The 17,029-nt window shown below is 39.9% G+C and overlaps 2 protein-coding genes across 3 annotated transcripts; both read right to left on the minus strand.

The window, feature by feature from the left end:
* Positions 1-884: 884 nt before the first annotated feature.
* On the minus strand, positions 885-9,216 carry LOC140935792 (uncharacterized). Of its 2 annotated transcripts, none has more exons than XM_073385355.1 (4): positions 9,061-9,216; positions 4,194-4,272; positions 2,473-2,591; positions 885-1,560 (listed from the first exon to the last, which is right to left on the minus strand). In XM_073385355.1, the coding sequence occupies exons 1-4, from the start codon at positions 9,166-9,168 to the stop codon at positions 1,330-1,332; spliced, it is 537 nt and encodes a 178-aa protein (XP_073241456.1). In that variant the 5' UTR covers positions 9,169-9,216; the 3' UTR covers positions 885-1,329. The 2 variants fall into 2 exon arrangements, with proteins under 2 accessions (XP_073241456.1, XP_073241457.1); XM_073385356.1 differs by lacking the exon at positions 9,061-9,216 and adding an exon at positions 5,553-5,704.
* A 2,181-nt stretch (positions 9,217-11,397) lies between these two features.
* On the minus strand, positions 11,398-15,269 carry LOC140935795 (uncharacterized). The gene is made up of 5 exons (XM_073385358.1): positions 15,152-15,269; positions 13,784-13,862; positions 13,055-13,170; positions 12,469-12,766; positions 11,398-12,405 (listed from the first exon to the last, which is right to left on the minus strand). The coding sequence occupies exons 1-4, from the start codon at positions 15,185-15,187 to the stop codon at positions 12,521-12,523; spliced, it is 477 nt and encodes a 158-aa protein (XP_073241459.1). The 5' UTR covers positions 15,188-15,269; the 3' UTR covers positions 11,398-12,405; positions 12,469-12,520.
* Positions 15,270-17,029: the final 1,760 nt, after the last annotated feature.

Here is a 17,029-nt window from a genome sequence, read left to right on the forward strand (position 1 = left end):
GCTGTTGCTTAGCTGTTGCGTCTCTTGAGCAAGGGGATCCATCCTCCTGGAGTTTCAGTTCGGTAACCGGTCATCTCGCCACCAACGAAGTCGCCACCAAGAAGTCGACTCTTCGCCAACCAACTCGCCACCAAGTAATAAGTCTGTAATAACCGAGGAGTTTTACGTTCTTGGTGGCGAGTTGGTTGGCGGCGAGTGAACTTCTTGGTAGCGATTTTGTTAAGGGGGCGAGATGACCGTAAACCTTGAGTTCCGCCATCTCTTCTGTTGTCATAATGAAGATCAGATTTTAGAACTAACTGGACTGTTTATATTCACTTTTCACCTCTGGAAAATAATTTTCTCAAAGGTCCAGCTGGGAACAGAAAGGTCAGAAAGCACAAAAACAGGTGATAACCCCTCAGTTTCTCCGTATCTTTGCTTTGACTCAGCAAATCGGAGCTGTATCAGGGGAATGGGGAAAAACATTAAAAGCGAACAACATCTGATCAACTGTCTGCGAAACAAATTCAAGATCGACTCACCGGCGGGGTCAAAATTATCTATCAGGAGACGCTGAATATAGCATTGAAAAACAAACAGACTTCTTACTTCCCGAAGCCGTGTCCCACCCTAAATATAAGCGACAACAAGTGATTGTTACAGCACTTGCCTGCTCAACATGTCGGCTACGCAGGGTAACTTCTCGCAGTCATCGTGCACGAGGGTCAATTTAGTTTCGTGAAGCTCGAGTCAGCTTGAGAGCACTGAAACCAGAAGAGGCTTACACACTTTATTTAGAATGCTTTATAACTTATATTTCAAAATGTTCTTTACCAACGCCACTTCTTAAAATGGCTTCTATATGATATTGAATTTTTGACATGTGACTGTTTTTATGTCAATATGTCAATATGTCAATGACATCAAATTTACAGCATCAAGGTGGCGGTACTCTTCTCAAACGGCATTGCCCGTATAGTTTTTTTTTTTTCCAGTACAGTTGAGTAATCATTATCTCAAGATGACTGTTTATCGCTTTGTTCGATCGTCATAGCTGACTTGCATTATGCATTAAGCCTGTGACCTCGGGAGATCTTCATCTAGGCAACGTAATCCTCTCATTCTGTAATGCTCAGTGGCAACTCTTTTAGAATGAATGACGGATGAAAACTTTCAACTCACTGAAGGACCATGCAGCACTAGGTCAATTCCGGGACTGAACGACCGTATATGTACATATATAAAATTCCGTCTATAAATAGAATTTACAAGATCCTCATGCACGGTTGCGATAAAGGCTCTTCCGCTCATCAGCTCTTATATTTATCATGCTGACCGGCAATATTTTTAATTTAACTGCATCATCCACCACATCATGTTCTGTCCTGTCAGTCTTCGGTTAATTTCCTGTAAAGCGCTTGGGAGCCTAGACACTAGTTCCGGTGGTACGGTACTTGGGCTCGGTGATGGCCGATGAATCTTTTTGCCCTTTATTTTACGGTGAGGCTTTTTGGAGCTGAAGGTGTAGTTCTTGGGTTCAATACCAGAAGGAAGAACTGTGGCGTCTTCAACATTAATCTAAATTGGGGAAAAAATGAGGCAGCGTTCAAGAAAATATGAAATTCCTGTGGGAAAGAGAAGGCTCGCTTAAAGGGGCTGTGTCACGGCAGTTCAGTTCATTTTGTTTAATTTTGCCAATTGCTCGCCCGTTATCGCTATGGAACTTAATGTAAGCAAAGAAATTACATGTGAATGACAAAAAATTAAAGATTGGAGACAAATAGATATGTCTCTTGATCATTATATTTGAAGTTGCAAACAGCAGAGATCAACGGAAAAACTGTTGGGCCAGTGAACAGTTTTCAAAAACCCTAATTTCAATCCGTTTCAATCTTCTTCAGTTTTGCCCATCCACGGAATTTGTTGTATCTGTTGCGTTATTTTAACCTTCCTTTAATGTTTTAAGTGGTTATTTTTATGTTTCTCTTAATCTAACGGGCATTTTGTAATTACCTAATTTGGCTGAATTTCGTGACACGGCTCCTTTAAGGCTCGCTTAGAGGGGCATGTCACCAGAATGCTATGTGTACTCTAGAGTTATGAAGGTGATAAAGACGTCACATTAGGAACAGCAAACAAGGTGTCAGAGTCCTTTTAAGCTTCAGGAAATCTTACGGCAAAAGGAAATTTTCCTCTGTGGCTCTGAACTAGCAATGCGAAGCCCGTGTGGAAGTCGTTTGAAAGTAAAGGGTAGCAGAAATTAGACGCGCGAGGAAAGAGGGAAAGGAATTCCTACTTTCCTTCTTTCTCCCTCCCTCGCGTGCTCCTCATGTGCACTTGCGCCCTAACTTAATTTTCCCTTTCCTTTGTCCTTCAAACGCCTGCTACACATGTTTAACGGGGCCCGCCATGGATAACTCCCTCACTGCCACAGCACTGTAGAGTCCGTAGGAACTAACTACATCTCTAGCTTTCCTACACTATACGTACCTTTCGCTCCTTTAGAGGTCGTGGTCCAGTTTCTGTTTCATTCACTTGCAGTCTCTTTTTCCGCTTCAACTGTTTTTCTCTTCTCTTTTCCAGACGAGTGTATAACTCTGCCCGATATTCTGAAATTTAACAACAACCCCCAAAAATGCGTGAATCTTTTATGCTGAAACGAATGATGCCAGTGAAAGAAAAGTGCTGCTTGGCAGCGTTTTTAATTTAGTCGGTTTATAAGGGCATTTCCTGGTATCTTTATCAATTGCAATGGCTTAAGGAAATGGTAATCTTCCTATTGATCTTAGACTACATACAGTATCTTCGACGGCCCTGGCTTTAGATTTGGATTACGAAACAAAATGAGATTGAGTTAAGTAGGACCACGAGTGCTAGTCAGCAAAAGAAAAGCGTTTTAATTTGGGGGATGCATTTAGCCTCAAATTCCTAATTCGTTAGTGCTGACTCGTTTGCGATTTCACAGTCGTAGTCAAATCTACAGTCGACACCCGAAAACTCAAACCTTCTGGGGAAACAGAGAAAAGTTCGAGTTATGGGGAGTTCGAAGCCAATAACCGAAAATAAGGAAGTGACGATTGTGAAGGTATGCAATTAAAATAAGTACCATGTACACTTAACTTCAAGGGCAGAGAGAGATATACTGGTATTTTGAAAAAGGAATCAAACGAAATCAAAAGCGACAAAGCTTGATTAATATACAGGGCTGGACACTGCATTTGAACAAGACTGAGAAAAAAAGTAAAGGCAAAAGAATACACGCTTGTTTTAATTTCAATTAAATTCAATGTTTCGGACCTGCAGTAAACTGTTTCTTCTTTTTTTTCCACTTGTCACGAGCGTAAAACATAGTTCGAGTTATCGAGGTCAAAATTACATAGAAATGATCTGAAGGGAAACAAAAAATACTTCGAGTTAAAGGAAGGTTCGAGTTATCGAGGGTTCGAGTGACCCAGTAAAATTGCAGTAATCCAGGGGAAATCGATTTTGGTTTGAGTTAGCAACGGTTCAAGATATCGAGATTCGACTGTATATGTCGCTAATGGCAACTCTTTACTTTTGGGACGGAAAGGCGGTTGTCTAAAGGATATCTTGTTAAAACAAGAACCTTATTAGTTGAAACAGGCTTTTACATCAAGTCCGTTTTTGACCTTCTTACAGGCGGCCAACAATGTCCAAGTACGCAAGTACGCCTGCGTTGAATTGACAGGTAGTTTAACTGGGATTCGTCAAAGGCGGCTTCACACTTGGTGCTGGCCGTGCACTGGTGTCTCAATACTGGCACAAAATGTTATTGTGTTCACATCTTGGGTGTACGCAACACCATTATACGTAACTGCGTAAATACTTGCAACGCCATTTTGTAACGTGTGCGTAAAAGGAGTTATGGGTTTAGAAAGCAGTAGATTGCCTCCGAGCTAACAGGAAAGGTGTGCACACAGAGGCGTGTTCCCAGTACAGTGCCCGAGTACTGCGGCACTGACACCATGCCCGAATTCTTGCGTATATAATTGCAAAAAGGGCGTGTTCACATTAGTGCTCAGCGAGTTCGGCTCGGGCACTGTGTCTGAACACCAAGTGTGAAAATTGCCAAAGATAACCCGGATCAGGGTTCTTTACCTGTCCAAATTTACAGCTCCCTATATCGATGTCACTAACTCTATGCAAATGAGACCAATAACCAGTTATAACCAGCGTCATGACATTCCTACCTGAAAATCTCTTTCCACCAATCTGTTTCCTGTCCTCAAACACGTGACCACAGGCGCAGGATCTGCACGAATCTGTCATCTGGGGAGAGGGGTGAGGATGATTATTGCAATGCTTGTGCGTATGATTCATTTTTTCAGTAATCACCCGAGTTTGTGCAGTTTGACATGAAAGTCAAATAATGGATATAAAACGAGCTAATTCAAAATTCTGAAGTAAACTTCACTTCGGGTAATTTTGTTCATAGCTTGTTAGTTTTAAGCTATCACCTTTACACGTAAAATTGCATCTTGGTTTTAACTCCAGGCCCCAGTTGTTGAAAAGGTGGATAACGCTATCCATCGGATAAATCTCTATCCACTGGATAACGCAATTGATTTTCCTAATACTTGTGAAGAGCTTTAAAGAAGAAACTTCACCAACTTTCTCTGAACGGCACCGGGTAAAATTAGAGCTGATCGGCCTTAAAAGAATCTTTGCGACCTCTACGAAACTGAAACTGCTGTGATGGCTGAAGTAGTCAAATATGTTTAAACCTGAAATATTTATTTTGACGTGAAAATATACCTGAAGGCAGCATACTGAATCGAAATGAGTAAGGTTTAACTGAGTTTTTAACACGAATGCTTGTGTTTCACAATTGGCCGAAAAAGCGCGACTTTGATATGCAAGATCAACATCCGTTCATGGCGGACTCATGTTCCATCTCTGAACAAGTTGCCAATTAAATGATAAAACGGCTGAATCCCTTAAAACAAGTAAGATACAAATCCGCCAATGCATTTAGGGCTTTAGAGAACCTGACCCAGCAGATTTGTCGATTTGTTGATTTTTTTACGTCAGGTTGTGAGAGGGCGCAAAATGACAATAGGGAGAGGGTTTCTAGGGCTTGCTCCGAAAACAACGTTCTTAGTGCAGATCTTGGAAATTGTGTTCGACAAAATATAGGCAACCCCCTTAGTCTCAATGTATGTAAGCTTACGTTACTTGAACTAGAATGTGAGTGTACAATAGTTTCGAGAGCCCGCCTTGACCTGCCTTGGGTCGCCAACGCGTGCTTGGCAAGCGTATAAAACTACCGTGAAATACTTGAGATTTAACTGCAGGTTCAATAAGTCGATAAATTTTTGCGAATCTGTAATTTAGACAACGATCCAGAGGAAGTAAGTTGTTGTCAACATGACCAAAACTAATCAAGTTTCTCTTCTCGTCGTTGTGTGACGGAATAGGACGTTAATATGGAAATTAATTTTATCAACGGACAAAGATAAATTTGAATATTTCCTTCTCGAAATAAACTCCTCTGCATGCAGTAATATTGCTATCTTCAGTGAAATCATAAGGTCATTTTTAAAACTTACCATGGCATTGCACGCTAAGCACTGTCGAAGTACCATTTTGAATATATAAGCGTTGGAGAAATACGGTGTTTGAACGACAACTGCTGAACCTGAAATGGGGGTGATAGACTTTTTGCGCAATTGATATAATACGCCACAAGCCGGTTTTACGTTGGCGATTATGACGTCACCCGTCAAACAGTTTTTAAAAAAATTCAGGCGTCACGATGCGTGGCCAAAACGAAAACTTTTCTCGAAATAGATGTTTGATGCGAAAAAAAAAGAAAACTCTATTCGGATTTATGAAAACAATTTACGTTTACGGGAAGATCATAAACAATTTCTAAAAAAAAAAAAAAAAAAAAAAAGCTGCGTGAGCTTTTTTTAGAACATGTAATCGTTAGAAATTTGATTTAGCTATGAACTGGTTTGACTAGTTTTGGGTCAACTCGTTTTCCTTGTTTGAGGAGCTTGCGGCAGTTTGTGGTAACTGGAACAGAATGCTGCCTTGAATCGTTTAGGTTGTTACTGATAGAGGGTTTCAGAAAAGCAAGAATAACATGACTCTCATTGCCACTTAATTTCAAGGGGAAAATGCTTTCATGCTGCCACATTTTATTTTTGAACGTTTGTTCTTGCTTTGTCCTGTCCCGCCGCGGTGTTGATTCGTGGCAGTGGGTAATTGATTGACATTGGCAGCCTTCCCACACTTACTCATTAATTGTCCTTATTTTTTGCTGAGTGAGCGTTCATATTTTGCTGGAAACGCAGTTTTTCAAAGTGTGGATGACTCGGCGATAACCCCCTTGTCTCAGCCAGCACACGCAATATTAAACATGGCAGGATGAATTTATGAGCGAATTTTCATCTGCAGGCACAACTCTTGGCGTTCCTTAAAGTCTTTGTCGTCTTTACTTGTCTTTCATGTGTAGATTGCCTTGCAGAACGTGTCTTGTCTCACTTCTTAAAGCCTAGTCAAGAGGACATAACTAAGCCTCTCTTGAATGAGAGTGTGGTCATCTCCTCTAAAAGCCGAGCAACAAAGAACATCTTCACAGGTAACATCATGTTCTTGAGTGATTCACTGCAATACCGAGCAGTACGATAAATGACTTCAGGCCGAGAGTCATAATGGTTATTTTCAGAGGGAAAATCGTTGATTTATCCACTCCATCACGTCAGTCAGGGAAATAGAATAATGTATTTCTTAAGTCCCACAGCTTGAAGTCATTATAAAATCAGTACAAAAACTTGTAAGCAAGAGAAAAAAGTCTTTATTTGCAAAGATTGCCACTGGAAGGATTATCCGTATATCTAACGCTTTTGAAACAATAGTACATTTCTCGCCTTGGTAAGATTTTGTACACCGTCAAGACCTCCTTGTTTAGGGTCCGACCAAAGCATAGGGAAACTGGTTCATTCATACACTATTTGATTATTCACGATTACGCACTCTGTAGCTGTTGAGTTTCAAGTGGATAAGTACTATAAGAACTGTTTCGTCATTTACTTTATTACACGTATCACGAGAATTTTATTCCGTAAAGCTTATTTGTACAAATCTATACGCTTTAGTTTCACATGTGAGAAAAACTTATACAACCAATCAGAATGGCGTTCAGCTTTTTTCACATGTGGAAGTATAACCAATCAACGACAGCGTAAATGCCTTTAAGCAAAGTCGTTAAGCGTTTGCATTCAAAGAAAACAACAACACATTAAGCAAAACACAAAGTTCGTTGTTAAAAAAGTTTTTAGTTTCAAAGAAAAAAGCGCCATCGAGAGAGATGGAAAATATTCAGGCAAGAGATCTCGACGTGTTAATCGCCAATTTTCTACTTCAAGTTCGAAAGAAAGACGGAGACAATGATACGACCCCACATCGCTGAGGTCTGTCTTTTGTAACGTTCTTAGTAGATTAAACTTTTGTAAGTGCGTTTTCTGTTAGTCCGTTCAGCATGACTAGGATAGGCTGCGAGATTTGCCCTTCAGTGCTATTAAATTTGCATTTGGTTCTACTATTTGTGATTTGCTCTTAGTACATAAAAAAAATCAATTTCAGTGAAAATTCTCGTGATAAGTGTAATAAACAGCTCAGGTGGGAAATAGAAAGTGAAAGTGCTCGCACCTCACTCGTTCGGGTTTTGAGACAAACAACTCGTGAATATAACCCCGTACGCCGCACTTTCTTTGAAGTAAACTATATGTACTCGCTCGCTGGATTTGGAATTTGTAGCCTTTTAATTTCAAGGAGAGACTAATACCTTCCTCGTCTCTAGGGTCGCGCATTTGTTGTTCGAAAGGCGGATAATACTATCCACTGGATAAAACTGAGCGCAATTGGTGTACTAGCGTTATCCATCGTTTGAACTATTGGGGCCATAACTGCAAGAAGCACACACCTCCAAATACCGTGGTATGGCCACTAAGCTACAGGCTACACCGGGCAGGGTTTGGCATGATAGCGCCGGCGTGATTCCTTGCAGGTTTGCTCTTGGGGCAGATTTGTACACATTTTTAGCCCCATGATGGGGTTTTGCATGGATCTGCTGGCCCCGCGGCCGTAAGGAAGTTCTGTACTTTTCCGAAGAAAACAATGGCAAAAGCAAAAGTTTTTGGGCTAATGTAGCCATTTAAAAAAAGAAAATCCAAGAAATCTCCATAGAGGAGCATATATTCCCAAACTGAGACGAGCTTAAATGGAATTCAAACCATTGGCGGTGATAAGAACTTCCTTGAACTGAGTGGGCTCGGGTAGCTGCAAATCAGTCTACAGATGACATAATTTCCAAGAAAACTGAGAAAGAAAACTGATAAGGAAAACAAAACACTAAAATGAATATATTATTTGTCGAACATCAAAATTAAATTAAACTTTCGGAAAGGGGAAGCACTGAGAAGATTATCTGATGAAACGGGAAATGTTACATGCGGATATACATGTGAAGGGTGGTCAAAGGTGGTTCATTTCCTTCTCACTGGACCCTACAGTTGATTGTCAGGAAATAAGTTGGATTCTTACGATTCATGTCTGATGAAATACAAATAATTTGAGGTATAAATTAAGGAAAGTGTTAATTTTGTGGCAAGGAATTCTATCATCTCGTTGTACTACACAAGACACCGACCGACCTTCAAATTTTACTGATAGTTCGTTTTCCGTTTCATTACAAATGTAGTCTATCGGTATACATTACCAGTAAATTGATGCGCGCTTCAGGTCCTAAAGGGGTAAATTTGTTGCAAACGCTGCGCGGTCGACCCACTTCCAGCTCGAAAAATTTAAAGGCAATTGAAAATCAAACTGTATTCAACGAGCAAACTTCCCACTTAAACGACGAAACTAAGTAAATACAGAAGCAGCGCCTTTTGCATGAGCCAGGTTGTTGTGTGACGAAATGGAGCCGTTAAAATGAAATATAATTATTGGCTAAAGAAAATTTAAATATCACTGATTATCTAAGCTGGGGCAACAATTTAAACATAAGAATCTTCAAACGAAATAACAGTTAACTGATTTCAAACTTACCATGATGGAATTACAAGCAAAGCACATACGATAAACCATTTTGAACTTCTCACAAGCTGCTTGAGTCGAAGAGACGGTGAAGAGACAGGTCCTATTCCTAGAATACATATGAACACTTTGTGCCACAAACCATGTATTATTTTGCGTCGGTGATGTGTGACGTCACGTGTTAAAAAGTTTGAGCGCGGGCGAACACGTGGTCTTGATGTTGCAAGACGTTACATGATCGCTCGAATTTTTTAACAATTTTGCTGTAATGCGAAAGAAATAGAACTCAGTTATTTTGATTTTGAAAAGCAGCAAGGAATATGAAGAATTGCTATTTAAACCCTACCTATTAAAAATTAATAGGTAAATTTTAGCACTGTAAAAGGCGACTGGGATCGACTAACCTGACTAACCGTCAGTGGTCCAATTATTTGTTTCATGCCTTGTACTGCGGAGGTGGATATTAACTCAGCTGTAGTTAGAGTTGAAGCAATATTTAAGATACATTTCTTTCTTCTTTTTTTTTTTTTTACCAAGATGTATTAAATCTACGTGAAGTAATCAAAATGTTCAATTGCCATTCATTACGTTTTGATAGAGATCGTTCTATCAGGCTCCATAAAAGGCCAATTTGTTTCTTTGTTTTTATACGTTGTTTTAGAGTCAGTGATTATCATAGCTCTACTTGACTCTGTTGAAAAAAGTAGATTGTTGTGGATAAATAGGTAATGGACCTCCGTGTTCCAGACACAACCAGGACAACTCTCATTCTTTGAGTTCTTTGCGGAGTGAACGTACATTGACCGGAACTTTCGTTCCAAAGTGATAGAAATGCCGATGACGAAGTGAATATCTGCAAGCCTCGTGATGCGAATTAATAATGTCCGCGTATTTTCAACCCGAGGGGATACTCCTTAGAATTCTTGGTGGGGGTGTGCTGCCCGGTTTCCCAAATCCTGACCCCATTTCAGACCAAACATTTTGTCAATTCCACACCTGTGTTCAGACCTGGCATGTAAAATCTATATCCCTTTTCAGACCTGTAATAGCTCTCAAAACAGTACTGTACATGTTTACATGGAGGAAATTATGTCATCATTATTTAGACTACAACGCCAACAAAACGATTTCTTAAAATCTATTTTGAATTCTAATGTTACTCTTTCTTTCTCATTCATTTAGAATTGAATCGACAAATAAGTTCATACACTCCCGAAGTTCCCTTGAAAACCATACCCGATTCCAGACCAAAATGGGCAAAGTCTTCACCCGTACGTTTTCAAACTAAGACGGCTCGAAAACACTTCCCTTTGGGGCAGATATACCTAGTATATGGCTTATAAAAGGGAGTACCCCCGGAATTTTCACTTGAATTACTTTAGATATTGCACATAGTTAGAGTAGTTGAGTTTTATGGGAAACAGTGTTACGTCTTATCACCCAGTCAGAACAACAAATATAGTGTTGACATGATAACGCCAGGAAATTTTAAAAAAAATCCACCGCGTTATCATTCCTCTTATTTCCTGTGAGGTCTTGCCCTTTTTCTCTTGATGACCGTGGCGAGTCACTGTAATTTCCCTCGCCTGGATGATCGCAAAAATAGTGTCGATCTTTTAGTTTTGCACTTCTGCAGACAACGACCCGCAAGTATCAACTAGGACTTCCTCTTAAAATTCAAAGTACCTTTTAATCCTTGGACGTCAAACCACTATAAATTCCAGTGTTTGGTTTTTTCTTCCTTTCTTCATTTAAATTTAGCAATCCCGAGGAGTTTAAAATAACTAACCGGCAAATTACACTTTCTGTAAATATAAACCATTTACCAATGAGCGAGGTTTCTTCCGCTTAGTCTCTTTTGGTAACTTAAAAAGAATTTGCTGCAAGGCTTGAGCTGATTTGAAATTCCTCATTCCACATGACTTGCGTACGTATCAGTGAAATCGAAAGTTTAACGCAAGTGTTTTTCCGGTTAAATTTGGCATGGGATGATATATTTACTTGCTGATTGTTTAGTTGGGAAAGATAAAATTATTAAGTTCTGAGAGCAAACTTGTGAAATGGGGATGTAAAAGAGTCATCTTGTTATAAGTGATGACAGGATTGGTTTTGACGACTCGGTTCAATGCCTGCAGAGTAAAAGTGCAGTATCGAGGCGACATCAGTACTAGACACAAATTTTGTTTATCATACAATTTTTTATTTTTCCAAAATTGCTTCTTTTCATGCAGTAGGCCGCTTTCGGGAAACTAGTACAAAAACGGCAGATGAAACTTTTCTTCGGTTTACCTGTTATAATCATTCCATGAAAGACGGGACGCGATCAATTCTTTCATTCGCTTTGAAAGTTGTTTCTTTAGTGTGTTTAACGGTCTTTAACTAGAAAGTCACAGAACCCATGGGCTCCGGGAAAATATACTACTCGATTATTTCGTTTGGAAACTATATCGATTCCATTGGCTGACCGGTTTATTGGGTTTTCTGGTTTTTCCCGTTTTCACCTTTTAATTTTTATACGGTATAAAGAGGGTCCTCAGTAGGTTTTTTGGGATCCGAGATTTCCCTTATTAGAAGCTCGGGATTCGGGATTTTAAAGCAAATCCGGGCGAGATTCGGGATTGAAAGTATGCGCGGGAGGTGGGATACCAAAAATAACCCTCAGGATTACGGAATTACGGGATTGCACGAAATTTCCGGTCGGGATTACGGAATTGAAGAACCCTATTGGGCACCCTCTGTAAATGTGTCTCAAGTCTCGTGTCCTCATCAACATCACGGCGTGCTCGTTCGGCCATAATCCCATGAGATTTATGGAGCCGTTCGAGGCAATGGATTTCCTGCTTGTTAACAGCCAGTGGTGGATTCTGATCACGTTCAAAGCAGTTCACGGCCTTGCTCCTAAATATCGACGCGATTTATTTACTAACATTTAAATCGTCCTTATATAACCTTAGATCTTCAGGTAGTATTTTACTTTCTATGCCAGCTGTTCGATCAAAGACGTTAGGCGATACAGCTTTTATGGCAGCAGCGCCGAACGCTCTGGAACTCTCTTCTAAAAGAACTTCGTGCGATTACTAATGTGAACAGTTTTAAGGCGCATATTAAGACTTATCTTTTTAGAACTTTATACTGGTGAGCAATTTTATATTCAGTTCTTACTTGCATGCATATGTATTCTTTTTAATGTTATTTTTATTATTTTTTTTAAAATGAATTATCTTTTATTTGTTTCTTGTAAAGTAATGTAGTTCTAATGCGCAGCTGATCATTCTCATGTTAAGCTGCGCACAATAAGTTCATAAATTATTACAAATTATTATTAATTAAGTAAGTGGGGGCCTCGCTAATCAAGTCCTAAGATAACGGGGGGGGGGGGGGGGCGCCCTTGAAAATAATATTTTTCCTTGCAGTACGGGCCTCAATTTGGCCTATAAATAAGGTGGGGGCCCCAGGCCCCACCCCCTTCATCTTATTGTAACTGCAACATCCACCACATCATATTCTGTCCTATTAATCTGCGGTTGATTTCCTGTAGAGCACTGGGAAGCCTGGAAACCAGTCCTGATGGCACAACAGTTGAGCGAGGTGATGGTTTTACCGCTGACCGACGAATCCGTTTGCTTTTTATTTTGCGATGGGGCAGTTTAGAGCTAAGCGAATGGTTCTTGTGGTTACTGAAACGTGGAGGAGCAATGGCAAGTTCTTCAGTGTTGTTCTACAGGGGAAAAGGAAAATAGCACATGAGTTAAAAATTGATCGCGCCAGATAGCTTGAAGAAATAAGTTGGACAACGATGTGAGAAACTATTGTCAGCCGGATCTTTTACTGTAAACCAAATTCACATCTGGTTGTTTTAGTTCTAATTTAGTCCAAGCAACATACATGTAACTTTTGAATTGTCTCCGTGGGAGTCTTCTTTCAAAGATAAGTTCACTTTGTCAAGACGTCTCTAACTATTTTCGTTTCGCGTTCGCCTTACTACACTGGTTGTCTTCACCCATACCTTATGTTCTTTTAATGGCTGTGGCACAGATTCTTGTTTGATTGCTTTCCGCGTTTGCTTAGTCAGTTGCTTTTCTCTTCTGTTTTCCAGACGTGTGTACAACTCAACACGGTACTCTGAAAATACGCATTTAAATTAGGCTAGCCAATTAAATAAATTATTGCTTATCTAGACGAATAGGCGGCTGTAAAAGCTCCTCTGTAGAAGAAGACGACGTGGACTGGCGCTACAAATATACCAAAAACGGCATACTCTCTGATACTCTCCCCGAACTACTCACTTCCTCACTCCTCTTTGTGTCTCAACACTCAAAGCCGTTACCATATAATTAGACTTCCCAACTCTGTACTGGTGAGGGTTTCGCGTTGTTCGGCCTCACAGTAACCTGTAGAAATAGCCATCTCTCCTTGCCCCTCGCTGTTAGGGACGTTTCGCCAACAGAGACTCTCCTGGTGAAACGTCCCTAGCGACGACGAGCAAGGCCGAGAGATGGCTGTTTTTGCAGGCTAGCCTTACAACTCCTTGTTTTGTTTTTCATAAGTGAGTTTCTCGTCAGTAAAGCTAGCGGTGTATCAAATTGCTATGAGTGAACTTTGAACGAAACGATATCAAAAGATTCTTGACGTAGGAGATGAAATGAAACAAATGAATAGGATACCAATTCGCACTCACGAATTTCATCTCTGAAACCGCTGGTTCTTACTACTGTGGGAAATATATAATTCATACCTGAGAATCTTCTTCCAGCAATTTGTTTAGTGTCCTCAAATACGTGACCACATTGGCATGATCGGCAAGATTCCGTCATCTGGGGAGAAGAGATTAACATTGCATTTACCATGCCATGGTCAGTAATGTAACCGACTTCCGCGATTGCTACCCGGATGTGCATGCAAACTGAAACGAATTGTACACCGGATAAAATTGCCATTTATAACTTCCTTAGTTGATTGTAGTTGGATAGTTAATTCATTTCCACTGGAAAATTTCAATGAAAATAATAACAATAATAAGAATAACAACAACAATAAGAAAACAGTATTGTTGGGGACAGCAAAGATACTAAGGAAAGTACTGTCCCTGTAAGAAAAGAGAGACCTGGGATCCGTGGTGACTGTTATAACCCGCTCCCAAGGACTATTAACCAGGCGAACATCTTGCCTGAGTCTACAAGGAATGGACATGATAATAATAACAAAAATAATAATTATAATTTACTGAGACAACTCGGCTTTTAAATCAAGAAAATCATAATAATCGTAATATTAAAGGTTCAAGAGTTATACCGGAAGTGATAGACACGGAAGTGAAAGTAAAGGATCGTAGCGAGGTTCATTTCTTTTTCCATTTCTTTATATGATACTGAGAAGGAATGCGGAAGAGGATCAGTTTAACTGTGGAATGGAATTGCTTCTTAGTATGTCCAAAATATAAGTACAATATCTTATTTTAACTAGACAATAAAGGGTAGAATATTTGCAGCCTTTTTGCAGGAAGATACAATGGCCCTCTGAACGGCATGATATGCAACATTGGACAATGTCAAATGGACGACCCTTAAACTAAGATACTCGATAGTTAAAACAGGATACAATAAATCTCAATAGGAAGTGCAAGCCTGGCCGCAAAAATAGGTTTCTTACTGAAAAAAAAAATCAAGCTGCTTTAGTTTCCCTTTTCTACAGGTGTGGTAATTGCGGTGAATTGGTTGAATGAAGAATTAGTCAGATTATCTGATACTAGGAGATTTAGTTCTACTGTAGTGAGAATACAGCGCCGGTTTACTGCTATATCTCCATAAATGCAAACTGGCCTTCACGAACGTTAATCGAACCGCTTTTAGTTCCATAAATTTTAACGCAGTTAATAATAAAAATAAATCGATTCCACAACCAAATTAATTTCTCGTCAAAATCATGAATATACGCTCATTAAGGCAGCACTATAGATGTTGTGTGACGAAATATAGCCGTTTTTATCAAACAAGCAATGATTGAATTTTGATTAAATTTGATCAATCCGGGATGAGAAACAATAGATTGGCAAAATTTCGCTGATATTACAATATAGTATTAAAAGATAACGTTTCAGACTTACCATTGAATTACAAGCCAAGCACTGACGAAGGACCATTTTGAATGTTTGTCCTCTAGAACAGGAGAGACGAGTACGGTACGTGCTCCAGCAATGAAGCTTATGAGCTTGGCGTAACGACAAGTACAAGTGACGTCACGTTTCCCACGCTGCTTTCCGTTCATTGGTCCAAATTTTAATAACGATTCGCTCAGAAAATAACATCAAAATTAAAACTCCTGTATTTTCTAGTTTAAATTGTAAGGTCAAGTAATATGACCAATTTTAAACATGGATCGGTCTCATTGATTTTGGCACATTATGCAAAATTAGTGTGTAATTTTTTAACACTTGAACGCCCGTTTAGCTTACCATATTTAAAAACCTTGGACTCTAATTCTGTGCCCAGCTCCAAAGATGTCGCTCCTTTGGGCACCTACCCTGGGAAAAAAGGGCCTTCGAGTTTCCGAGGAAGATCGAAGGGTCTCTGCTTGTGGGGTATTGGCCACTGTCCCCCTACCCCCATAGGTTGTCTTTTCTTTTACGTTTCTAATTAATCATAAAACGGTATAATGATCTTTACGGCAAAGCCGCAAATTTGTTAAAAATATATAGTTTTTGTTTTATTCTTTTGTTAACTCCTTCATCGCCTTGCCGTAAGGATCAGTTTACCGTTTTATGATTTTCAAGAAGTTATTATTATACTGATCCAGGTCTACAAGAACTGTGGTCCTAAACAACTGGGAGATCCGGCACCACTCAAAGGTTTGTCGCTGTGGACTTGCTGATGTTTCATGTTTTCGTCTCTAATTAGCCTGTGAGCTAGTGGGATTGTTATGCACGGGGAACACGCAAAGCCCGATTTATGAACACCCGCCGAGTAATAAGGACACCCCTTTAATAAGAACACGAACCCTCTCCGTGTCCGTAGTGGGGTATCGGCTGTACTTACAACAGTACTCGCCCGCAAATTCCGCCAGCTCCGCAGGCAATGTTTCTCTATAACTTTCTACAATAAATACTCGTGAATATGTTTCAAAACAATTGTTAGTATTGCCCTTGTAAACAGTGTAAAAAAAGGAAGTTGAAGTTGAGGTTGGTCTATCTTGTTTTTTTCTGCTGTTTGGGTTGGGAATGATCCAGCTGAGATCAGCTGAAGCAAAGTTTTGAATGACACAATATAAAAGTACTAATAGAAGCAGTGTAAAAAGAGAATCGTGTATAGGCCAAACAGATTCTGGTGTCTGAGTGAGTCAGTCCGCCACGTCACTGGAAGTAATTTGACCTTGACAAAATGCGCAATTCCCGGAAAGAGAATTTTTTTGTCGTATTAAACGGTGGTTGCATTTGCGGAAGCTTTGAGCATAATGACGGGGAAGATGAAGAGGCGGGACGTGAGGGCCTTTCCTCCTCTTCTCTCCTGCCTGCTTTGTTAATATTTAGTGTGTTATATTGTGAGTGCTGTGTAGTGAAAACTCTACAAAATAGCCCAGGAATCAAAGAAAATGAAGGGGTCTAGATTTGGGCACCTTATTGAGAAAATCAAGACAATGTATATGACTGAGGTTGGCAGGAGTTAAGAGCCCCCCTTCCTCCCTTCCTGGAGCTCTGTTTATTACCACAGTGTCGGATATTACATTTGACAAAAAATAAACAAAGAAAGAAAATCAAACAAAACAAAACGATGAAATAACCAGTAATATTCATACTCTATTTAGCTAACACCAGCTACACGCAGTTTCAGGCGGGAAGCTGTAGATTGAAGAGATATTTGTTCAACCAAATCCCTCATATTGATCGGAAACGGGCCAGTGTGTACATTGACAGAAGTATCACATTTAGAAATGTATCCGTGGGGCACTAGCGCGGAGAGGTTTTCATACCATCCTTTTAGGCCTAGGC

The sequence above is a fragment of the Porites lutea genome, chromosome 4 (assembly GCF_958299795.1).
Source record: "Porites lutea chromosome 4, jaPorLute2.1, whole genome shotgun sequence".
Lineage (NCBI taxonomy): Eukaryota > Metazoa > Cnidaria > Anthozoa > Scleractinia > Poritidae > Porites > Porites lutea.